At 32.1% G+C, this 26479-nt stretch overlaps 4 protein-coding genes across 4 annotated transcripts; 2 read left to right on the top strand and 2 right to left on the bottom strand.

Moving 5' to 3' along the window:
* Nucleotides 1-5603: 5603 nt before the first annotated feature.
* On the top strand, nucleotides 5604-7646 carry LOC107005673 (peptidyl-prolyl cis-trans isomerase CYP59-like). Its single transcript, XM_015204316.2, has one exon. The coding sequence runs from the start codon at nucleotides 5902-5904 to the stop codon at nucleotides 7066-7068; it is 1167 nt and encodes a 388-aa protein (XP_015059802.1). The 5' UTR covers nucleotides 5604-5901; the 3' UTR covers nucleotides 7069-7646.
* Nucleotides 7647-10615: 2969 nt separating this feature from the next.
* LOC107007504 (ornithine carbamoyltransferase, chloroplastic-like) lies at nucleotides 10616-16018 on the bottom strand. The gene is made up of 5 exons (XM_015206151.2): nucleotides 15732-16018; nucleotides 12988-13322; nucleotides 11705-11836; nucleotides 11093-11368; nucleotides 10616-10961 (listed from the first exon to the last, which is right to left on the bottom strand). Exons 1-5 carry the CDS (start codon nucleotides 15943-15945, stop codon nucleotides 10779-10781), a joined length of 1140 nt encoding a protein of 379 aa, XP_015061637.1. The 5' UTR covers nucleotides 15946-16018; the 3' UTR covers nucleotides 10616-10778.
* Nucleotides 16019-17191: 1173 nt separating this feature from the next.
* On the bottom strand, nucleotides 17192-21364 carry LOC107005480 (bifunctional nuclease 1-like). Its single transcript, XM_015204080.2, has 11 exons — nucleotides 21164-21364; nucleotides 20213-20500; nucleotides 19533-19703; nucleotides 19394-19443; nucleotides 19259-19315; nucleotides 19118-19183; nucleotides 18945-19019; nucleotides 18483-18601; nucleotides 18087-18178; nucleotides 17527-17583; nucleotides 17192-17389 (listed from the first exon to the last, which is right to left on the bottom strand). The coding sequence occupies exons 2-10, from the start codon at nucleotides 20493-20495 to the stop codon at nucleotides 17531-17533; spliced, it is 966 nt and encodes a 321-aa protein (XP_015059566.1). The 5' UTR covers nucleotides 20496-20500; nucleotides 21164-21364; the 3' UTR covers nucleotides 17192-17389; nucleotides 17527-17530.
* Nucleotides 21365-23331: 1967 nt separating this feature from the next.
* LOC107005654 lies at nucleotides 23332-26155 on the top strand. The gene is made up of 5 exons (XM_015204296.2): nucleotides 23332-23657; nucleotides 24355-24495; nucleotides 25139-25258; nucleotides 25624-25719; nucleotides 25968-26155. The coding sequence occupies exons 1-5, from the start codon at nucleotides 23436-23438 to the stop codon at nucleotides 26085-26087; spliced, it is 699 nt and encodes a 232-aa protein (XP_015059782.1). The 5' UTR covers nucleotides 23332-23435; the 3' UTR covers nucleotides 26088-26155.
* Nucleotides 26156-26479: the final 324 nt, after the last annotated feature.

Below are 26479 nucleotides of genomic sequence, written 5' to 3' on the forward strand. Positions count from 1 at the left end.
GATAAAATATAATATGATTTTACATTGAGAAAAGATCTAATGTTCCATCAAGATACTAAGTAAAATGACTTTCAAGCTACTTGAAATGACACATTACTTTTGCCTAACAATTGTATTTCCTGATATGGAAATTAAAGGTTTACCTAAATAAAGGAAACTCAATGTTATGATCCAAAGACTAACTTGAATGATTGGTTTTTAGATGGTTAGTCAATTTTTATTTTATTCAAAATAAACGCGTTATCGCGCTACATTGCTTTTTGTTGGTCTATAATAAGGTCATATAGACTTTACACATTATTTTTACTATATGTCGAATCTTCGTTTCAGTCATCGTTTTATATTGTTATTTTTTTTTATAAATATCTAATTTATCTTGTCATTTCTACATTTTTTTATTTTTATTGATTTATATAGCACTAAAATTATTTTACTACTTTTTATAATTAAAAAATCATCTAGCTTTACTTAAGTATCACAAACCAACTATCCATTTTTTTTTAAAAAAAATATCACTCATTTTTGCCAAAATATCATAAGAAGTCATTAGGAGAAAATAAAACAAAAAGTATTTGATATGATACCTGAGCAAAGTTAAGTAACTTCTAGGTTACAAAAAGAAAAAAAGATTGCGATTTTTGTTTAAATCGTGCATTTGTATTAGATTTTTTTTAATAAAAGAAGCATAAGTATTTAGTTACGAACCTAATAACTTAAACGAGTTGAAATTCAGTAACGAATTCAATAATCATAATTTTAAATCCTGACTCTTACTCCGATTCGAAACCTTTGAAGAATATCAAAAAAAAGAGGGAGAATATCCCATTATATATAGACAAGTTGTTTGGAGTGGAGGGCCCTGATTCTCGAAATTTCATAGGTAAATATTCTACAAAAAGTTGCAATAGGAATCTATATATGTTGATATATATTACATTAGTCTTTTAGTATTTAAGAATCTTGTTATTTGAAAATGATATGGAATAAAGCACCACAATTTCCCCTAAAGTTTGTCTTGTTTTGTCTTCACTATGATTGGTAATCATGAAGGATATTTTATGCATGGTCTTTATGAAATTATGAACTATATTATTCCAATACTTCAAAAATAATACTAATTGTTAATGGCTAATAATAAGGCTTGAATCTCAAATCTCTATCTATTATAATATAATGTCAAATTGTATCAATCGCCTGATTTAAAAACTTAAATTGTTCAAAACGTAAATAATATAATTTTATCCTTATTTCGTTTCTCATCGGTGTCAGTACCAGGGCGGAGCTACCGTCTAGATGAACCCCTTCGGCAAAATATTATATTATTTATGCATGGTTAATATAAGTTTATATATATATATAATGGATGTCGAACACCCTTTGACTATCATTTCTATAGATTTTGAACCCCATTATTGAAAATTCTGACCCCGCCTCTGGCTTAGAACCCACGGTGGAGCGCCGACAAAATTCGAACCGTGCACCTTAAGTGACGCTTCCCATAGGGTTTTTCTCAATACTAGAATTCAAACCTGAAATCTCTTATTAAGAATGAAATAATTTCACTATTTCCAACATAACCCATACTAATAAATAATTTTTTAATTTATCATCTTTTATCTTATCTTGTATAAGGTAAAAAAAAAATGGTCACATATATTATATATCCAAGTAGCTCATCTTTTCAGAGTCAACTATGTGTGATATAGTGTTTTTGACTATGCTATATGCACTATGACAAAGCAAAATGCAATTATAGAAAAATTATTCTGCTGACATATATTATAGGATTTTGGGAGTCAATGGTAAGAAAGAAATTCCTCAAGTATCATTTACTGCAAAATGGGATTTTAAACCAATAGCCAGCAGGATTCTATTATCTACTTTTTCTAATCGATATACATATATTATATATTCACCGACTATTTTTCATCTAAGTGATTGGGTAGGCTGTAGGTGAATGCTTAAATGAGGTCACAACCAATAATTATTTTTTATTTCATTTGATGTCTGACATCTACATTATAATTTTACTAATATGAATTCGTGTTATATTAGGCCCATTCGACGTAAAAAAGATTTATGCCCTGTCCAATACCTTAAATCCGAAACATCTAATTAATAGTGAAGAAAACCTATATATCCATTCCGTCACAATCCTCGTTGGTTAAAAAAACAATATATAGCTAGATGATAAGAATTGAAAAACTACGTATTATCTTTCACTGAGATTATCCCCCTTCTAAACAACTTGCTTGGGGATTCCTTATTAATGCTGTAGTGGAGGGTCCTTATTCACAATTTTTTAAACTAAATATTCTTAGAGAACTCACTAACAAACTAGTGTGTTCTTTGGTTTATGATCCTCTTTCAAATGATTGGTAACTGGTAATCATGGAGATCTTTCTTTTATCACAATGATGTCATGGTTAGCTTGCACGCACCAAGGAGAGAAGCTAGGTTTTAATATATAGGTTCAGCAGAAGCAGAATTCAGTAGTTTTGATCCAAATCATATATGTGTGAGTTACGAAAACAACTAAATACGCATAATATTACATTAAGAACTCTTTTACTAACCACTTAAGATCGTTCACATAACTTATAAAGTTCAAAATCATGAATCCACCTCTAGCGCAACTCGATTATTCCAGTGCACACCTATTTATGTCATACTGCACTTGAAATTCCTTTGCTATACTCAGGTGTAAGATACTCAAGTTTTCAACCACAAATATGCCCTTTTGAGATTTTTAAATAAAAAGAATATCTTGTTTGAAACCTTACAATTGGACCCTTTTTTTTCTTCCAATTATCAACTTTGGTGACTTATCATAAATCAAAAGAGGTACACCTTTTTAACTGTCCAGTCATGTTCCAGTAAAAGCTTGAGAAGTACACCAAAGGATGAATAGAATCTTTTTGATCAAAATTAGCTTTTCTCCTTGCAATGTCTCCCTCAATGCAAAAAGTTCATCCTTAACGAGAACTAAGTTGCTCGGACTCTTCACTTTCGATATCGCACCTATGTCAACATGATTTGGTCAACCTATTTTGGAAACTTTGATCAAAATTGACTATGTCAACATGATTTGGTCAACCTATTTTGGAAACTTTGATCAAAATTGACTAAGAAAATCGGGACAAATACCAATGATTTTTGTAATCAAAACAAAGTGAAATTGAAGACAAAGTAGTAACCTGTGTATACATAAATTTCTATGTGAGCATCTTTCCCTTTATCTCCTTTTGGGATGCTCCTCTCTATCAATATTTTCTCCATGAAATACCTTTTAAGTTTCCAACATAATCTCTTATAATTCAGACCTACAACTCTTTTTTTATATAATTGAATATTTTTAGTTTGAATCCCACCATGTATCCGTACTTGGATCCATACCTCCAAATCTTAAAAGTTAGATCATGAAGAAAAAAACTCTAGATCCGTACAACCCGTATTAGACACCCATACCCGAGTCTGAACAACTTAGACACTTGGTATATTGTTGTTGCAACCTCTGGTGTCAAAATGGCTAAGTTGAAGTCCTGGGTTCTAATCTTATCTATGAGTATTGTATATTGTATTTGTATATTCTTCATCCTTATTAATTAGTTTTTTAAGACAGCGTAATTGGATGGAATGCTCCAAAATCAGGGACCTATAAATCTTCAACGAGAACTACAACTAGGGATGTCAAATGGACGGGTTGGGTTGAAATTGAGAATATTAAAATAGGTTGAATAAAAGTCGGATTGGGTCTTGACCTGTCCAAGTTTACTTTGGGCTCAAATGAGTTGGGCTCAAATGGGCTAAAAAACGCATTGCATCAATTTGACCCGATTAATCTCAATAATTTAACATATTGATATTTAACTTTTATTTTTACAATTTGAATTTTAGCTCAAGATTTTTTTAAAAAAAATTAACAAATGGATAGATAAACACTAAAAGATGTTAAATAGATAATAATTATACCTTAAAATATAGGAAGATATCTTAATAAAAGGTTTTAAAACGGGTTGAAATTGGAAAGTGAATTGAGCTCAATCAAGAATTCTCTTCAAATACGTTATGCTTGAATGAGTTGAGATTGAACTCAATTCAAATTATCTTGAGTCCAACCCTTAAAATTTTGAGCGGGTTACCTATGTGCTCATTTTTGACACCCCTAACTACAACATATAAAACCCTCTTTCTTCCCTTTGCCTCTCCCCATTTTTTAATGATCGAGAAATCCATCTAGAACTAACTTTGAGTCAACCACAACTAATATGCATATACAATTTCCCTCTCTTCCCTCTCGCGTTCACCTCTCTCCTCCCTCTCCCAATCTCGCCTGCCGTATATGCATATGCATATGTATAATATACAATTAGTTAACCGATATACATATACAATTTATCTCTCTCCCACTCTTAGCACTCTCTCGCTCGTCTATCTCCTTCCTCTCTCAATCTTTCTCATCTCTCTCCGGCACCTCCCAATCTCGCTTGCCATATATGCAAATACATATGGATAATATACAATTATCTAAACGATACACATATAAAATTCACATCTCTCCCACTCTTTACACTCTCTCGTTCGCTTCTCTCCTCTTATGGCATGTAACTACGAATTGTAATTATCAAACTATAGCTACGGAGAGTAATTACACTATTTTTGAGTGACTATACGTAAAAGTTCCTCTACTTTATTCATATTGAAATATCCTGATAAAATATATGACATCTTCAAAGGGTTAATATCACAATAAATCAAGAAAAAGTTGAAAAAAGAAGAGCATAAATAATATAATAACAAAAGAAAAAAGACATTACAAATACACCTTCAAACCTTGACTTCCTTTGAAAAAATTTAGCACAACATTCTCCTTCATTCTTGTCACACGAAAAAATCCAAACTACATTCATATTGGAAAATCCTAATAAAATACACGAAGTTTTCAAAGGATTAAAACCACAATAAATCAATCGGAATTACAATGATTAATAGGAAAAAATAATGGAAGAAAGGCATTTATGGTAATAAGGAGAAGAGATAAATAAAATATTTTTATTTTTAGAAAATAGTTGAAATCATTATATATATTATTAAGGAGAGATTTATTTTTAGAAAACTACAAAAAATAAAAAGAAGAAAGAGGAAATAAGGAAAAGAAATATTTTAAAATATATTTTTATACTGAGGCAAAACGGTAGTTTTTTTAAAAAAATTATTTTGGGAAGGTATAACTGATCATTAATTAACAATTTATAATTTATGATCACACAAAAAACAGAGAAAGGGCCTAAATTCTAGGAAAATGGATTTAAATACTTTCACGACTTTTGTTTTATATAAGTTTGAGTATCTATTTATGCACATTTAAAATTAAAGGATCATAATTGCCTACTGACGCCAAGTTAAGGTTCGTATATATTATGCCTTATAAAAACAAACACTATGTAACTTTGGGGGAAAACCAAAATCTAGACATTACTTACAACTCACCTTCACAATATTCACAATCAAATTACAATATTAAAGAAGGAAAACAAAAATGAGGGTAAATTTTGAGGTGTAGAACCTTTAAGAAGCTGCTAAAAAGGCTTTAATTGTGGATTTAGAATACTACAAATTATTATAAGCCTTAAGTTTAGGAAACAGTCATGGGCTGCAGTTACAAATTTACAAGGTGTCTTTCTGTTTTTTAAACTTTATAATTAATTAAAATTCATTAACGTGTTAAAATAGGAAAAAATTTCAGTTTTGTCATGCCTTATTCCTAATCCTAGTAGGAATAGACTAACACGCTATTTTTTTTTTCTCTTTGTTATAAATAAACCCTCAAACCCTCTCTACTAGTCCCTCAGAAAATCAGTCTTCATACCTTTTCACCAGAAAATCAGTCCTCATTCCATTATGTCTGTGATGATAATCACAAGTTTGGGGGACATGGTGATCGATTTGTTCACCGATCAGTGTCCGTTAACCTGCAAAAATTTTCTGAAGTTGTGTAAGATAAAGTATTATCATAATTGTCTCTTTCACACTGTTTGGAAGGATTTCACAATGCAAACCGGAGATCCAACCGGAACAGGAACTGGAGGGGTTTCGATATACAAATTTTTATACGGTGATCAGGCGCGTTTTTTCAGTGAAGAGATTCATTCTGACTTGAAGCATTCAAAGAAAGGGACTGTGGCAATGGCTAGTGCTAGTACTGGTGGGAAGAATCTAAATGCTTCTCAGTTCTATATCACGTTACGTGATGACCTTGATTCCCTTAATGGGGAGCATACTGTTTTTGGAGAGATTACGGAAGGGTTTGACACGTTGAATAGGATAAACGAAGCTTATGTGGATGAAAAGACCGGCAAGCCTTATCAAAATATCCGAATCAAACATACTTACATATTGTATGATCCTTTCGATGATCCTTCCCAATTAGCCGACTTGATTCCAGATGCTTCACCTGAAAGAAAGCCTAAAGATGAGATTGATGATGATGTTAGACTAGAGGATGATTGGATGCCAGAGGATGAGCAATTAGGTGTTCGTGAAGAGAAAGAAGCACATTCCCGAGCAGTAGTACTTGAAAGTGTAGGGGACATTCCTTATGCTGAGATGAAACCCCCTGACAATGTGCTCTTTGTTTGTAAATTAAATCCGACAACTGAAGAGGAAGCACTGTATATAATCTTCTCAAGCTTTGGAACCGTGACATCTGCTGAAGTAATCAGAGATCACAAGACTGGGGTTAGTCACTGTTATGGTTTCATCGAGTTTGAGGATAAGGAGTCCTGTGAGCAAGCCTATATTAAGCTGGATAATACTGTCATTGATGATCGAAGGATACGAGTTGATTTCAGTCAGAGTGTAGCAAAGTTATGGTCCCAATATCGACCTAGAAACCGAAAAAGCAGTGGTGTTGATGCCATCAAACAGCCGAGGAGCTACGTACTTAAAGAAGACAACAAGCAGTATCGAGGAGATGGCAACTCAAAGTACTCGAAATTTATGAGAGCAAGAAAAGAGACAAGAAAGCACAAAGGGAGAAAATACCAGCAAATAACAAAGCCACGTTAAGGCTGGTCAAATAGATCCAATTATGAGCATATAACAATGTGTAATCAGTTGAAATTAGAGAATGAAGATTCTATCCCTTTTTTTATTTAGAACAGTTAACTCCCCTCATCCGAGACATAGCTGCTTTACCTTGACATGATTTGTGATAAAAAAATTAGAAAAAAAGAAATGCGCATAAGAAGAGACTAGAGTTAGCAGTCAAGTGAACTGTTTAATGGCTGGACGTGGAAGCTACTTTGGCTAAAACATTTTAAGAACATAAATTGAACACTTGGGGGAACATTAGGGCCACCAGAGTCAGGAGGGTATTTTGATCCTTACTCCATAGTTGAAGGCACGAACGTCATCTTAACCCCAAAAGTACTATAAAAAATGCTACATTCCTGCTAAACATGTCGAGATGTTTAGTTTTGCTAATCCAGTTTCAACAAAAAACAACAGAGAAAGCATAGAAAGATGCTTAACATAAAACCCACATCTTTAAATACTGAAAGAAGTAGCTTCTACTTTTATTGCAGGAGTATTCATGTAGTCCAAAGAAAATAGATCCCAAACTGATTTTTTACCTAATCACCAAAATATTGGCCAATTAAGAGAAAGAGAGAGTGAGAGCTCCCATCGCTAATTCACAGGGCATTCAGCTACTCCTCACCTATTCTATTGTCACTTCATAAAGCTATAGTCTGTGATTTAGCGATGGATTAAAGCAAGGTACACTTCGTGGAGTTGATTATCAGTTTATAGATACTGCAATCTTCCTTTATTTGTAACAGAAAGTAACTAGATTATCACTAAATACATCTAGTATGCAATGCAGAAGTTCACGAAGGCAGAAGTAAAAAAACAGTGTGAGGCTTAACCAACTTAGATTTTATTCTCAGCTCCCTACGCCACTTCATCCTCATAATCGCACTGAACTTCAAGTTATCAACAGGAAATTAAGGTCCAACAGTATCTTAAGAATATGCATCCCGTAAATAAGGAACGTAATCAAGAAATGAAACGTGAGCTCGTGCAATTGCTGGCACAGGGAAGGTTATGCACAAAATCACATCAACAAACTGCTCCCCACATTCATTCCGGAAATGTTCTTATGCAGCATACATAGATAATATATGGAACACACTATGACCCTCCCTTTTTATTTGAAAAATATTATAGCTTACTCGCCAAAAAGAAAAACGAATGAACAGGAAGTCTGGTGGTCAAACAAAGAATTGAAGTACTAATAAATGAAAAGAACGCTATATATGACTATGTAAGAACACAGCTAATTCATAAATATCATAGTAATAAACAGACATGTCAAGATCAAAAACTTGTTCCTGGGGGTGGTCAGAGGCTCAGAGCTGGTGGTTAAACAAAGATTTGAAGTAATAATAAATGAAAGAAACGTTATCGCTTATATTGGAGAAACGATACTTGACAATGTAAAAACACAGCTAATTCCTAGTAATAACCACGGATATATCGAGAGCAAAGTTTTGCTCCTGGAGTAATGTATCCATTTTTCCAATATGAACTACACACTTTAACTCCACCCTTCTCCTTTCTGCTAGCACTGCTGCATAGTGCTAACAGAACGACTTAAAGCATGAGCAGCTTCTACGGTTATTGTTTTTCAATCCCAGCTAAAATCCAAATTCATTTCACTAAATACAAGGGTACTGAGAAGGAACCAAATCGAACATCCAAACTAAAACTCTAACCCTTCAATTTCCACAATCCAAATACAGCATTTCACTTCATCAACAAACAATAATAGCGCGCACACACACACAACAACAGTTTAGCAGAAGCAATTGCAATTTGCAGAACACAAATTAGGGATTTTGACAAACATTTTCTCACCTGAGCTTTATCAGTGAGCTGAACAACAAGTCGATCAACAGGCAACGCTGATTCATAAGAATAACCATAATTGATACACTCCGAAAACATATACCGAGAAAGCACACGGCCGTCGGCGGTGATTCCAGCTATTGCGACACCGATAAGATGATCAACTTTGAAAAACTTCTGGTGAGAAGAAAGTTAGGAATTAGCCTTGCTGCTGAACCTTATTTCTACCAGAAATACCTTCCCGCCGGCGACCATGTCTTCACGTCGGCGTCGTACTGGTTTCTGAACATCTTCACCTCACACTCGTCGCACTGAAAATGCTTTCTATGTGTGATTCCAATTTTGGTTTCTATTTCTTAATAATAATCCTATTTTTAAAAAATCATTTTTATTTCATCAATTTTAATGTCTAAAGAGAGACATATTTTATTAAGCGTTTACTCTCATTTATCAAAATAAATATATATATATATATATATATCAACTGATATTAGTGTTGTAGTACAATAATCGTATTATTTATTATTGTGACTCATAATGGGAAAGTTGGATATATATATATATATATATATCAATTCATATGAGCATTGTGGTATAATAATCGTATTACTTATTATTGTGACTCATAAAAGGAAAGTGAGTCGAATATAATTTAGATATGTGCACGGGTGGTGTGCCAATGCTTAAATGAGAAGACGCGGGAGCTTGACTGTAGGGTGTGCGTGGTGTGGTACATATAAGCCGAAAAACTATTGGAAAGAGGCGATTCATATTGTTAAGGACATGACTTTAAATGAGTTACGTATTAGGATAGAAAGTTAGTAAGTTTAGAGAATATCTTGCTTGACTACATTTTAATTATTATGTTTCACAACTATAGTTTCATTTACTATAAGCCAATATACAAATAAAGAGTTTATATAAATTTTGTTCATATATTTCACTTGTCAATATACAAACAGCGTAAGTTATTATGAATTTTTTATAACTTATACAAATGAAAATGTATCAATAAATTGTATACAAAAAGCTAGGATAAGCATATACATAACAGGATCTACATGCTGGCGGTAGTCCGCTCGGTCATCTAGATCTTGCTTTGCACATGACCAAGTTATACTTGAAAAGTATTATAGTTTTTAAATTTTTTATCCTAAGTTTTGGCTGTATGGTAAACTTTTACTCAAGCATGAGGTCTGTCACAATAATATACATGGTAATATATAGCAGTTCTAACATGGGTTTCAGGCTGCCCCTTTCTTCAACAATTAACGGGGACTTACAATACCACATGCTCGCTACCATTAACAGTGTATTATCAGACTGTACCACCATCTCGAAACCAAGTCAAAACTTGTGACAAAAGATTTAAGAACTATAATAAGAATTCATTATAACTTGATTAGATCCAGATATTAAACAAGAACATCATACAGAAATTATGCAGCTAGCATAAATATGAAATTGTGGCTAAATAAAATAATATCTATAAATATTTATCATTTCATATAATTTTCCTTTTGCTAACTGCTATGCTTTCTTCTTTTATTACATGATTTATTACTTAAATTTGATGCACTTGACTAAGGTTCTTTCGTAAACAATCTCTCTCCCTTATAAGGTAATTCTACCATTCTCAGACGCCGTCTAGATTCAAATAATTAATAGCTTGCTTAATAAGATAACAAAATATTTTCAAAGTGAATATTTTCAATGAGTGTCAAATTAATACTAGAATAGATCAAATTATATGGACAATGATGATCTAAATTCTTCAACGTTCCAATCAAAGTATTGTTTTAGGGAGAAAAGAAACAATTTGCTTCTAGTTCCTAAGAAGGTTGTGTTTTAAATCAAATGATGGGCATTTACAAGCCAAGAACATGAAGCATTATTGCATTTTGCGCATGCATGCGATTCTCAGCTTGAGGGAACACAATGGAGTTTGGTGCTTCGATCACACCGTCAGTAACTTCCACTCCTCTTTCTGCAGGCAAACAATGCATAAAGTACGCTTTTTTTCCAGCTAGTTTCATAAGTTGTTCATCCACCTGTATAAAAATAATGTCAAACATGTTTCAGTACATCAACAATACATGCATCTGAAATACAGTCAGAGTACGAGTTTATTTGCCAAGTTAGGGCACAGTTGGTTTAAGATTTTCATTTCTCATGCTCCTACCTGGAATCCTTGAAATACTTGGCGGCGATGTGCGGCTTCTTCCTTTTGTCCCATACTGGCCCAAACATCTGCATAGACAACATCAGCGTCTTTAACAGCTTCTTTTGGATCATTAGTTATCTCGATTTTGCTGACTCCAGCTTGTCGTGCTTTCTCAACTGTATTCTGATCAGGTTGAAAACCTTTAGGGCAGGCGCAAACAAAGTGGAATGGAATCACCGCAGCCAGAAGCAGCCACGAATGCACTATGTTATTTCCATCTCCAACATAGACAACCTAAATTAGCAGCCACAATTAGATTATTAAAATCTATTTACCAATACAACTAAACATGGTTGAGATTATCTCAAAGAAAATATGAGATGTTTGAGGTGTTTTAACTTCCACATCCACCACCCTTTGTTTAATAAATCATTTTAGTTGGTGCAACTTGTAAGAAGAACAATGTTGATCATATAGAACACTTTTTGGATTCTTTATGCTCATTTTTTTCTGTTTAGAAGTGCAGGTGAACATGTACAGGAGCTTAATGCCTTATGATCGAGATCTACTCTTTTTGTATTTTCTAGGTGAACGTAATTATTTCATCAGGAAAACTAAAAAAGAGCTAACCTTAGTTCCTTCCAGCTGGCCGACATGTTCAATCATTGTAAGGGCATCAGCCATTATTTGACAAGGATGGTTATAGTCTGTCAAGCCATTGATCACAGGCACAGTTGCATATTTAGCTAGATCAAGAATGTCCTGCAAAAAAAAAATACAATGGATACCAATATTTGATTTGCAGTAGGAATGGAAGAAAAGGGGAAAATGTTCCTAAACTCAGTGGACAGATAATTCAGCCCACATTTCTATTTAAGCAACGCCTAAAGAAAATTAGACATGAATGGCTACACTTAATTAACTTGCTGGGAGAGGTACAACAACATCATCGAATTGCCATCATCTGTAAAATATAGTAAATTAGAAATAAAGCTAGGGCCAAATTTGAGCAATCATTGATGGTTAACATCATTGTAAACCTAGAGAAAAAGGAACAACAAAAACAAAAACAGTTTGATGTCCGTGGAGTCAAATGTCAACAAAGTTTAATCATTACAAAGTTTGTAGGATCACCAAATATAAATGAGCCTTCTGTCACAGACTTAGAGTTCTAACTAATGTTCCGTGCGGCACTTGACAATTTACTCACGAATCTTTCAGCTCAAGTAAGCATTTAACACTAAGATCGCTAAGAGAATGAAAGGAAGACTTTAAAAAAAAAAAGAGCTTTCAAGAAGGTTTTTGTATTAACTTTGGAAGATTGCTTACAACTTGTTGGATGATTTACAAATGAGAGACCCTCTATATATACTACTTCCTAGGGGACTAAGTATAAATAATAATTACTTTACAAGTCCCTTCAATAATTACACTTTAGTCCTATTCTAGAATTCTCTACACTTCCCGGGAATTCAAAGACTTTCTTGGAAACTATCTAAGTTATTCTAGAGAATTGTAAGGAATTCTATAGCCTTCTTGAATGATTTAGAAGATTCTAGAGTTCTCCGCAAACCTCTCCACAACTCTAGTCTCTTCTGCCCCTATCTGAGTGCAAAATTTGATTGTGAAGTGGCGGGATGTGACACTTCTCTTTGCACCACCCCCAACCTCCTCCTCACTGGCCCAGTAAAAAAGAACACATTTGTTTTAACTATTATATGGAGTTGCCAAAAGCGGCTTTGTGGGATTTCACTCGGTGTTGTTGCCAACAACAACTTTGATCAAAGATGGAAAAAAGTGGACTGGACAACTATAAGACTACGACATATAAAAATATTATGTCATGTTTGTTATAAGCCTTGATTCTTACCAAGCACCAGGAAAAAGTCACAACAGAAAACTCACCAGCATACCTGATGAGCAAAAACTCTAGCCATAATGATATCATTATAGCGAGAAAGAACACGGGCAACATCACGAGTTTCTTCCCGCTTACCCATCTGTATATCATTTGGTCCCAAATAGATTGCATGTCCTCCAAGCAAGTAAAAACCTGTCTCAAAAGAAACACGTGTCCTCATGGAAGGCTTAGCAAAAATCATCGCCATAGTTTTACCCTTGAATGGGAGATATGTCCTCTCTCCTGATTTTAGGAACTCTTTAACCTCTCTGGCTCGATCCAAGATGTTCAAAATAGTGATTTTATCGAAATCATTAATGTGTAGAAAGTCCTTTTGATTGGCAGTTCCTGGAATAGAAAATTTAAAAGACATGTTAGAAATATTCAACCTCAGCAGACTCTGATAAGAAGTTGTACTTAATAACACATATTCGAACATGTTCAGAATTATTTCTTTCTCTTTTGTTGGAAAATAAAAATTTCCGAAAGACTCGATGTAATCAGACTCTGAAAATCATTTCATCAACAAAGATATCATCAAGGAATCGATTTACCATCTGCCAAAAACACACTCAACCACAAATGAAGCAGAAAGCAAACAAGCTCGATTATTCAATGTGGATGATAAAAATAGACTTCCTAGACCAGGATATGAGTATAAGCAACAATATAGCTCATTTAGACAAAGATACAAGAGAAAAGAATCTGAGTTTCGGATAATTAAATTAAACAAGGAAGTTAATAATTAAATTAAACAAGGAAGTTACAAATTCTGCTTGACTTTTTTTTTATTAAGTACTTTTTCTTTGTCACAGTATAGGCATTCTCACAGTCACTCAAAGCATTTTTCTTTAGATGGATAACTCATCAAGTACTAGGCTTCAATAAGGATTATACAAACTAGACTCTAAGCCTGGTTGAATGAGCTTACAACTTATAGCCAATAGCTAAAAATTTAGTATTTCTAGCTTACGTCTTTCGACTTATTTTTGTTATTTTGACTTAAAAACAAGTGCATAACAACATTTTTTTTTCATTCTACACAATCACTATAAAACTGCTTACTAAAAGCTATTTTGGCTTAAGAGCACCTAAAACAAGTGTACAAAAGTCCAGCTAAAATTGAAACAGGATTTTGTGGTTATGACTAAGGGTGGGCATAAATATCGAAAAATCAAACCGAATCGAATTATTTCGGTTCTTCAGTTCGAAATTGATTCTTTATTTTTGGAACTTCGGTTCGGAGTTCGGTGCAATGGTCCCGAAACTACGGTGTACCGAAGAACCAAAGTTTTATTAAATAAATTTAAAAATATTTAATAATATTGCTTAATTAATAATAATTATACATTTTTTACTCAATATATTTACATGACCCATTTAAACTTCTTACTTTAGCCAATGTTTTGGGAGGCGAGAAGCGGAAAAAAGCGACGAGGGCTTGCTTCACAGAAGCGAAAAGCGTGAAGTGAAGCGCACATTTTTTTTAAAAAAGCGACATTTAGTATAAAAATAAAAAAATATTAAATAACTAAATAGAGGTAATATAGTCTTAGATTAAAAGAAAATAGATAGTCAATAATACTCATAAGTCATAACATATAAAGCAAAAAATCAAAAACATAATTAAATCACAAAGACTCAAACTCCTATTCTTCAACAAGATCCTCAAACTCTTCAAGTGCCATAACCAAGGGTTAGAATTGATCATCACCTTCTTCATCATCAAAAGGGTCAAAAAAAAGAGCTGCTAACATACACACTGATCACAAAATAAAAACGAGAAAAAAAAGCAAAAGAATTGAAAAAAACAGAGGAGGCAGCAGAGATGAAGAGAAGAAGAAGAAAACTACAGCAGTCGCATCGTGAAGAGAAAAGAAACTCACAGAGTTGAAGCAAAGACGAAGATTGTATATTTCAGGAGAAAAGGAACTCACAGAGAGAACTAATAAACATCGATTAAAACTTACCTAAAGTCGCAATCGAGGTGTGAAGAGAGACACAGTCTCAGTCGCGGTCGTGAGAGAGAAGAAGCGAAAGAAGAGTCGTGAAAGAAAAATTAAGTTATATTGTATATTTCAGATTTTTTAAAAAAGAAAAACCTAATTTTTTTCAAAAAAAACCCTAATTGTCGCTTTTTTATAAAAAGCACGCTTTTGCCTTAGTGTAGCTTCTCACTTTTTTATCTAAAGCGAGCGCCTTTTTCAGATTGCATCGCCTCAGGAGAAAGAAGCGCACTGGTGTCGCCTCGCTTTGAAGCGCGCTTTTTGCGCTTTTCACAACACTGACTTTAGCTAGCCCTTTACAACAAAAAATTATTTTACTGATATAACATTATAATGACAATTAAGTCTGAAACTATTATTGTAGCAAACACTTGTTAGCTTCTGTTCATTGTAGCAACTAGCAATCGCTTGTTAGCTTCACTTCATCATATTTCCACTTTCATTTTTATTCACACCAAAAAATCAATTTAAAATCACCAAACTTAACCGAAACGAAGTAGAAAAAATCGAACCGATATTAGTTTGGTTGGTATAAATATGATGCACACTTTTTTAAAACTGAATACCGAAGAACCGAACGGAAATTTAATTAAACCGAATCAAAGAACCGAACGCCCACCACATTTTTCAAGCATAATCAAACCTTGCATTACAAAATCAATCAAATCGACAGCTCCAAAGGAAAAATAAAGTTCAATTTAAACAAACGGAAACAAAACAAAACAGAAAAAATCAAGGAAATTGAAGGGACCTTTTGCAATAACTGAGGAAGAAGGAGCTGCAGCTGAAGAGGTGGTTTGGCATGAGATGCGTTGACGTATCGCCGGAAATGTGACCGGAGAAGGTGAGATTACACCGGAAAAGTGAGACGATTGCTTGCCGGAGTGGGAGAGAGTGTAAACGGAGGAGAAGGAGAGGTTTTCCGGTGAACAGAGAGAAGATAACTGAGAGAAAATGGCGGCCATTGTTTTGGTGTTTGGATGGTGAGTGTTGAAGAGTAATTTGTCAGTGTTTGTGTTAATTAATATGAATAAACCCTACTCACGAATAACTTCAAATATCAATTAATTTTATTTTATCTCTTCTGAGTATTTTAAATTGTTAATTTTTAAAAATAAAAATAAACAAAATTAACATAAAAAAAATACAAAGATTTCATAAAATACTCTCGACTAAAAGTAGGCACATTGACAAAGAGATATCTAATGCTTCTGGCCTCTTCTATATCATTAATTAAGTAACGTTGAATCTCATAGTTTCATATGAAAAAAATATTCAAAATTTGATGTGTTTAACTTCAAGCTATTAATAATCTTAAAAATACTCATTAATTGAACTTAAAAACACTTTAATTTTATAACATAAGTAAAATATACATTCAAATTCTCGCCACGTTAAAAATTAATTGCAAAAAAAGGATCAAATAAGAAGGGAATACACAAAAGTAATTCCCAAAATAAAATATGATGACTTGGAAAGAGAGTGACACTGACCATAAAAAGGATATTGCTACTAGACAGGATAAGGATATATTCCTAGATAAAGAATATATGGAGAGTGAAAATTAGAATCGAAAATTAATAAGTAGTATTATTTTATCTATTTTTTAAAAAAATATTATTATTCTTTAGTTTAATTATTGTTTTTTATTTCATTAATATTTCAGTTATCATGGTAATTAGTATGTGTTGCTATAATTTTTTTCTCTATTATTATTTATTTGACTTCTTCATAATTATATTTCCTTTCTATTGAAATAATTTCTCCACCATCATCACATAGGAAAAAAAAATACAAGTTATTCTGCTCAATATTTCACATATTTCTACTTAAATTAAAGATTCAATATTGTTGTTGTTTACTCATAAGATCATATGTTGAGGTATTTGGGAGAAGATGAAAATTAACCTACACTCAGTATTTACACTAAACTAATAATAACAATTGAATCATAAATAGTAAATACACTTCAATTAGAAGAAAGATAAAAATTTATTCGCACCCAATATTTACACTAAACTATAATGAATATAACATATTTCTTTCATATATATAATTAACACACATTTTCACGTTAATTAGAGAAAAACAAAAGTTCAACCACATCTAATGTTGAAACCAAACTAATGTATACATAACACATTTCTTCCCATATGACTAAACTATAAATAGATAGTTTATAATTTAACCATGATAAATTAATATCTTTCGAATATAAAACTTTTAATAGGCCACTCGACACTTATATTTAGCTTTTTCTTCTTAACATTAGAATTATAGTCTATACAAATACACAATATATACATATTTGAGGAAGAGTATATATAATTGATCTTCAATGTTTGATCGTATCGATAAATGGTTTCTATATACATATCGAGTTCTTTGCTTCAACAAACTGCAACAATCCTGTCAAATTAGAAATGAAACAATTTTCTTATAGGAATTAAATTTTTTTAATCCAAACTTGTTTAAATCGAAAGAATTCGATGTATATAGGAAGAAAAAGAGTCTATGAGATTTGCGGAAAAAAAAATATAACACACCTTGCTATGTCCAGTTCTTGTTGGATCGAAGTTGAGTAAGCTTGTCCCTCCAAAGAGCTACAATAACCGAGAAAACATCAGCATAATATATAAATATGTCATTTAACTTGACTTCAACTGACATCTATGTTTTCAAACTAACTTGTACCCCATCATATATTTAACAGTCAGCAAACTCGATTTTTAGATCCAATCTGGTTGGCGACAACATGTTGTCATGCCAATATCTATCATCCACTGTAAAACCCTCCCTGCAAGTTTCCACGCAAGTACAACTTGCCATCTATACATTAAAAACGACTCCCCCCGTACCAAATTATCTATCGCATTTCACTTCTCGAAATTGAAACTATGCAAACTTTGACCATATTTTAAAAGGTATGTTTTCATCATATTGACATGAGATGAATTGCATACTACAGTAGTTTTTGTATAACTTTTGAGTATCATAATTTTAAAAATGTTGAGTTTATCCATTCAAATTTAGCTTCGAAAATTAGTCAAATTGACTTTTTAAAGAACAAAAGCAACACTTATTTTAGGACGGAGGAAGTTAAAACCTGCATCTTTGTATCGTACTTCCACTGCAGCAACCAGCATGTTCCGCACAAGAATAAACTCCTTTTCATCCATGGATGGCTGCCCAGCGGATCTGAATCAAAAATGCTAGTCAGAACTATATTTTGTTCAAAAAAACGGTATTATATTAAGGCATCATCGTCACATCTGAAAGCAGAAATATCAATAATAACAACATATCCCGTGTAATTTCACCAAAGTGACAGTTCAGCTTGGCCCTCAGCTGATATTTATGCCCTCCAACATTAGGCGTGAACAATTAGACGACTTATCATTCAAATTTCAACCGCCCAAACCTAATAGAACATAAAACAATTTCCCCCTACTTTCCAAATGCAACTCATTTTGAAAAGGATATCAGCAAAACACCAACTTACTTGTCAACCCCGCTGAACAATGGTACGTCAGAAGTGGCAGCACGCGGTGCAGGATCTGCACACTCAACTATCCTCACGCCATCACTGTACGCTAAGTTTCTATTGACTTGTATAGCCACCTAGAAAAATTAAAAACAACACGATACTTCAACTGTTGTGATTTGATTCACAAATAATTCTACAGACACCTTGTAAATAAAACTTCACTTTGTGCTTCAAAGAGATTGTTTAACGACTTCATTGTCCACAATTTGTACCGATAGTCTGATACTTGTAATGTTTTGAGGTTATTGTAGTTGGAACACAAAAAAAGCGGAAAAGGCAGGGGAAAGAGGAAAAAAATATTTTCAATTTCGTTAGCAATTCGTTTCTTGCCTATGAGGATGGACATAAAAGCTTACAACATGCATTGAGAATAATAATGTGGCCATTACCATCAACAATATCAAAAAAGTACTTTACCTTGCATTTCACAGCGATGTTGATTGCATCAGAAGGACGAAGATCGAAGCTAATACTCTCAGCATTGTTATCTAACTGTTAGCACAACCACATGAAAGTTGTTAAAGCTGCATACTACCGTAAATGTACACATAATCGGTTCAACATTCAGCAACTAGTATATTTTACACTACCTTGGTTAGATGTAACTGAGCAAGATACGTCTCGTTCTCTCTCTTGGTAACTCGAACAAGTTTAACCTTCAAATTACATCTGTCAGATTAAGCTTGAAAAACTGTAGCATTTACTGGTAAATGCACAAACGACAAGCTTACTGTGTAGCCCATCTTTTCGACCATTTCATTCAAAACTTGATACATTGTTGGTCTGGCCTGAAAGCATAAAACCGATGTTTACTGTAACATTCACTGAATGGACTTATCAGAATTGATATAAAACAGAACACATACAAGTTGGACATTGCGTATAGCGGCCATCAGCAGCAAACTAGACATCTCCACTGTTGCATAAAATAGACACAACATTACTCGGAGAACACTCCCAAGCGACTGTACGTTCACTAAGACGATAAATGAATCATGTACATACAAACAATTATAGGAAGAAGCAGCCCCGTCCCATCCTCCATTCTTAGCACAATAGCGGGGTTTGGAGCATAATTATGTACATGAACCCCCTGCGGATTGTTATGGACGCATTTCACATGCCTTCCATCTCTCATCTTGATCATGAAACCATCTTTCCCGCTTTGCACTTCAACTACATAAGATAATACGGAAGTCACCACAAAATTTCATCACAAATTTCACTTTGACACGTGTTGAGATCGACTTGTTGATTGATTGTGTCTTAAGTTACGCGAAGCAGTACTTAAGACACAATCTAGCACTAAAAAGTGCGGCATACAGGAGATCGATGAAATTCAGCATGATCAGTCGTTTCCAATCAATATTAAAGCGAAGATATAGTTTTAACCACTTGTACTAAAGAAAACAAACACATAACAACAACATATCCAGTGTAATCCCATGGTCTGGGGAGGGTAGAGTGTACGCAAACCTTAGAGGTAGAGAACTTGTTTTAGATAGACCCTCGGAGACTAAAGTAGTATAAAGAAAGAAATAACGGAAATGAAGAGAATCATGGCAAGAATACTACAAACAACGTGACAAATCATCCAAACAACACATATCTATACAACAAAACAAAACGTCAAACACAAAACAGAGAAATATCACACTGAACACGTACGATAAAAATCAACATACCAGCTTCAACCACACTAGAATTCACATAATCAGCATCACTTTCATTAAAATTCCCGGCCATGCCACCACTGTCATTTGATGATGAATTGAAACTACATCCGATCAACTTGCTTATACGTGATCGTGGTAGACGAACCACATTAATCCGCCGTCTATGTATCCCATTAAATCCCCAAAACTCAGTACTCCTCAGCATCTTAGCCTTTACTATAGGTGAACTGAGTCTACCTGTTTGCTTTCCATGAACCAGAGGACAAACAACAGGCCCTTGCAAAGAGCTCATTTTGCCTAATTTGAAATTTGTTACACTAACTATTAGATTATATATAGTCGAGAACATAATCAAATAATAAAAGTGTGCTCTCTCTAACAGCTTAAGCTTTTAGATGAGACGATCACATACTTCAACATAGTATCAGAGCAGGCAAACTGAGATCGAATCTCACCGCCATCCAAATCAAAAAAAAAAAATCCACATGTTTGGCCAATGAAAAAAAATCAAGGCCACACACGAGGGTGTGTGTTGAGAATATAACCAAATAATAAAAATATATTCTCTCTCAACTTTTAGATAAGATGGTCACACTTTAACACTATATTGATTTCACAAAGTAATAATTGTTGCTCGTGAAATTATTTGTCATGTAACCAGGAGGTCACGGTTCTCGGGGCTATGTCACCTATTCCTATTGGTTTAGCAAATCACGCAGAGTGATCGCAGAAACTATTAACAGCTGGAATTCAAACATGAGACCTCATAAAAAGAAATTGAAATTTGTTCTATTAGAATTTCGAATAAATTATAATTCAATACTGAAAAATACTAGAAACAAAAATTTTAGTCAGATGATTTTTGATAAAATTAACTGTTTCTTCATTTAATAAGCTTAAAAAATTAGGGAATAAAGTTAATTAATCAACATGAAGAAAAAAAAGTAGAATATTTCACACCTGAATTACAAAGTTTTGTAGAGAAAAAAAAAGCTCTTGATCCTCAGCAGAACTCTAACAATCACAGCTTTTGATTCGATCACAAATTCATAGTTTCAATCACAAGAAAATTCATCAGAAAATTTGATTGAATAAATGGTGTGAGTGTGAGAGAAAAATTGTTGGAAAAAAAAAGATATTTAGCTCATGAATTATTCAATTTTGGATTTGCATACAATATAAATATTTAAATTTGTATAAAGCTCGATAAATAGAATATGCGATTCTACGTGGCAATTTACCTGGCAATTTGTGTCTGACATGACTTTCTATGTGTAATTGTTTAACTTGGCCTCAACTGAAATTTCTGTTTAATAATTTTGATTGGCATAAATAGAAACTTGTATAAAGTTGAACAGGTAGACATTTACATTTCTATATGATGTCTTACATGACAATTTGTGTTCTACATGGCTTTTTACATATATTATGTCATATATGATGTTTGTGTTCATTTATTTAAATTTATACGAATTTAAATATTTATTTGAGTATTATCCAAAATTAAAAAAAAATAAATACCGATAAAAATTAAATCAAAAGACATAAAATATGTATTATATTGATTATTGATGGTATATCATACTTTAGGGAAAGCTTCTTATTTTACGTTTATGCTCTTCCCCATTAGTCAAGTTCACATTCACTTGTTAACTTTACAAATATAAACAAATAATTATAAAAATGTATGATAAAAAAGATATATTATTAGGTACAAATTTATAAAAGACTATAAAATCAAAATATAATGAAACAACTTATCAATTGGAAATATCCATGGAGATGGACAATACACAAATTATAGACTTCACGTCACTATTCATAGCCTTGAAATCTTGAGAAGAAAACAAGCCACCTATTGAATTAGACTTTTCTCCTCACCTGATTATCGATATTTATATTGAAATTTAATTAATTTAGATTCATATCGAATAATTTAATTTCTGTAAAAATAAAAACATTTCCTAGCAATTAGCATATAAGAACTTTGCTCTTATAACTCGTGATGCTAAAACCATCCATTAAAAATAAAAGAATATTTACTACGATCACGAAACTATATAAATAGACTTAAAGTCTAAAGATGTTGATGTTTTAATTTGTGTTGAGTATCCAACTTTTAGACTCAAAGTATGGTCCTTCCACTAAAACTAGACGACTAAAAACTTAACAAGTGGAAGTGTGACAAAATCACAAATGAAAACAAATTAATTTTAATTAATTGCAATATGTCCAAATATTAATTATTGATGACTCTCTCTATCCAAACCATAAATATCAAAGCAGTTTTGGTAGTTTGCTGATGGCATTAAACATTACACTTTTTTTTGGAGAAAAAAAAATATGTACTTTTTGAAAAAAGGAAATTACATATTTTAAATAGTTAACTAGTTTATCTAATAGAAACATTTTATTATGTGCTCAAGTGATCAATTGAAACAGACGTGAATTTGAGTATCTGAATGAAATTTGTTGATAAATTAAGTTGTCAATGTGTTATGTTGAAAGGATCTATCTTAATTATATCCACATGAGTTTTTTTTTTGTCAATAATCAATGCACAATTTTTTTGGTACATATGTAGTGAATATTTTAAAAATTAATGAATTCGATTGAACTTATCAAACATAACTTGTATCAACTTCTTTTCCTGGATTCTAAATATAAATTTTGTATATATTTACTGAATTTCTTAGTAAAAATAACGACATTAGGTGTTAGTGAGTATATATGCAATTAAATTTTTGATATATTTTGTGGATTTCTTAGTATAAATATAGGATCTGGATTAAGATATGAATTCGGACATTCAATTGAATTCATACGTAATCTTATAATTATATATACACTAAGAAAATTTGGAATTAGCTATGAATTTCATCTATAATTCGTCGCTAAATTGCTCCAAACTAAAAAAAGAAAAGTTGATGATTCAACTATAGCAAATATACTATTTAGCTATAAAATTTATCTGTCACGAATTTCTATTTATACGTGGGAAATTGGCATTGCAACATCATGCTAACTTTGTGATATAATGAATTCCAACTACTTTGTGAACATCCCCAACTACCCCTACTTTTGCTACTTGAAAAAAACATTAATGCATCTTTAATATTTTGTTAGCTCCTCAACTTCTTTGAATAATAACTACTATTTTTCTATCAAAAAAAATAATAATAATAATATTCTTTATTTTGAAGTAGAAAAAATAAACAAAAGTTCTTTCTAAATGGAAGAAGATTCAATGATAATTATTGTTTTTTTTGGAATTATTTTATGGTCTACACTTTTTTTATTAATTAGAAAGGCTTTTCCAAAACGTTCATTTGATTTTTGCAATCGTTTAGTTTCTACAATTCATGCATCTTTAGCTGTGACTTTGGCTTCACTATCTGTTCAAGATTGGAGGTGTCCTGTTTGTCCCGTGGCTTCAACATCTTCTCCCAAACAGGTATCTTTTTTTAATCTCGATTTCCGTGCATTTCGATTATTTCAATCAGATATGTACTATCTCGAATATTTTTAGACACCTTACATTTTTAGCGACTAATGAAATTTGAAATTTGAACTTTAGTCTCTTGTTATAAGTCGATATATAACAACATATTTGAAAGATTTTATTTTACTTTTTATCATAAATAAATCGAAGGGGTTACTTTTAGCCCTTTCAAGTTGTTGAGTTGTACTAACAATAAACTAGACGTGGTAAGTCGATCTATTTATATAACAATAAAGTAGACGTGGTAAGTCGATCTATTTATATAACAATAAACTAGACGTGATAAGTCGATCTATTTATACATTAAGAATTTAAGTTGTACACATCATGTAGTATTGTGTCATGTATCGGTAAATATTCTTAAAATGTGAAATTGTAATTTTTTAAAAAATATAATCAGTTACATGCTTTGATATGTTAATATTACTAGATTTTATCAGGTCACTCGTAAGATATTCTTTATACGTAAGCTTGAATAAAATCAGTCACCTACTAGACTATATATGTACATATTACTCAATGTTGTGAAAAGTGTCTTGTTTGAACGATTGACGATGTATATAACTTAAATTTTTATTATTATATTTTTGCTATTTTTAAGTTTAAGATCTAATAATGATTATTTTTGGTAAAAATAATAATCAAACAGAGGAAGACACTTGCAGTGACAGCAGCCTATCTTATTTATGATTTTGGTTGTTGTCTATTTGACAAACAAGTGAGGATTGATAATTTGGTTCATCATTTGGTGTGTGTTGTTGGAATTGGAGCTGGCTTTGCATATAAATTGGTAAATATTTTTTTCTCCTAAATTACAAGTCCTCTTTTCTTTTTTCCTAATTAATTAGTTTTTGGTTTTTCGTCGATATGGATTGTAGTGTACTGGTGGGACTGGTGCATTCTTAGTCAGAGATCTCAGGACTGGTCCATTCTTAGTAGAGAAAAATTTGTTTGAAGTATCACCTCGTCTTGCCGTGCACAATTCGAATTTAATCGAAGTTCCCACTTGAACACTAAATAGTAATCAATTAAAAAATTGTTTTTCAAAAAGCTAAAGAGTTTACACACCTTGATTAATTTCACGAGATACCATCCACCTCCAACCAACAACAAGTACCAGGTAATTTTATAACTAAGACTAAAGTATATTATAAGAAATAACTCGTACTAGTGGAATTTGAACCTGAGACCTCATTAGTGCTCAACTTACTTTACCAACCACTAGTTCACACCTTTTGAGTGATCGTGTTATAAGCAAAATTGTTTTTTTTTTCTTTCAAATTGATTAGCTAAAGACAAACCGCTACTCTAAAAAAAAAAGAATCAAAAAACATGATTACAAAAAATCGAAATAAGCAAATTTTGAAAGTTTAATCATATGAGATATAATTTATCTTTTAGTTAGTTACCAAATGTTTACTCATTTGTTGCAGTGTGGTTCAGAAATGGTTGCTGCATTGTGGATAACAGAAATTTCAAGTCCATTTCTTCATCTAAGAGAGCTTCTCAAAGAACTTGGATATAGAGACACTGATCTTAACTTTGCTGCTGATGTTAGTTTCCTCAAAACTTTAATTCATATGCATTTTCATTTCACTATTAAAAAATCGCTATTTTCTCACTATAAAATGTTTATTATCTATTTTCGTAGATATTTAATTGAATCGACAGATAAAAAAATAGTAATATTTACCTCTGAATAAATTTGCAAGTTTTCCGCTATTTCAGTGTGAATCTATTTTCCAACCTATATTCTCTGAGTGGACTAGCCCAGTAGGCAATAAATAAAAAAATTACGTTTTATAACATAAATTTTTCAATAATTCACGGGAAAGAAAAATATTAATTTCTAGTAGCATTTGAAGGAATAATTCACGAATTACTCGATATCTCTAAGTCAAAGATTTTATATTTTCAGGTTTTATTTGCAGTGATTTTTTCCATTGCTAGAATGATAGGAGGGCCATATCTAAGCTATGTTACTCTTTTTGCTGATAATCCAATCATCATAAAGGTAATGTATATATTTGGCACATCAAAATGTCGATTATATTATAAATTATTTATATCAAAATTATTTTTAAAATACACGAATTAACAACGAATAACTTTTATCGATATTAAAAAAAATTCATTGCTACATTATATTCAAACAATACATATATTCAAAAATTCCTATTATTTAACGACAGATAAACTATGAATTTCGTAATATTTTTTTAGCGATGGAATAATAATTACTAATGTTATTGAAATTTCTAGGCCATGGCTTTGGGGCTACAACTTGTAAGTGCTTTTTGGTTCTACAAGATTGTGAGGATGTTGATGTACAAATTGTCAACAAGGGCAAAATCTAAAACTGTATTTCTTTCAAAGAAATAATTTGCTCACTATTTATTTTAATATTGATGATATATGACTCGATATATTTAATCTTTAATTAATTAAAATTATTCTTTTTCCTTTTATGTATGAACTATGTATGTTCTATTTGAATTATTTAGGAAATTTTATATATATATATATATATATATTACTCAAATATAAAGTAACACTATAAGTTTAACAAAATATACAAACAATTAAATGGTGGAAGGGTTAATAACACTTGAGAAATAGACAAGGTCATAAATATTGACAAAGTCATAATTTTTAATAAAGAGATTAAAAATATATAAAAACAAACACATAAAAAATCAAAGGGAAATAAAGGTGAATTTTGAAGTTTGCACCCCAAAACTATAAAAAGGAACCTTTAATTAAGGGAAAAGGGT

The sequence above is a fragment of the Solanum pennellii genome, chromosome 12, assembly GCF_001406875.1.
Source record: "Solanum pennellii chromosome 12, SPENNV200".
In the NCBI taxonomy this organism is placed as follows: Eukaryota; Viridiplantae; Streptophyta; class Magnoliopsida; order Solanales; family Solanaceae; genus Solanum; species Solanum pennellii.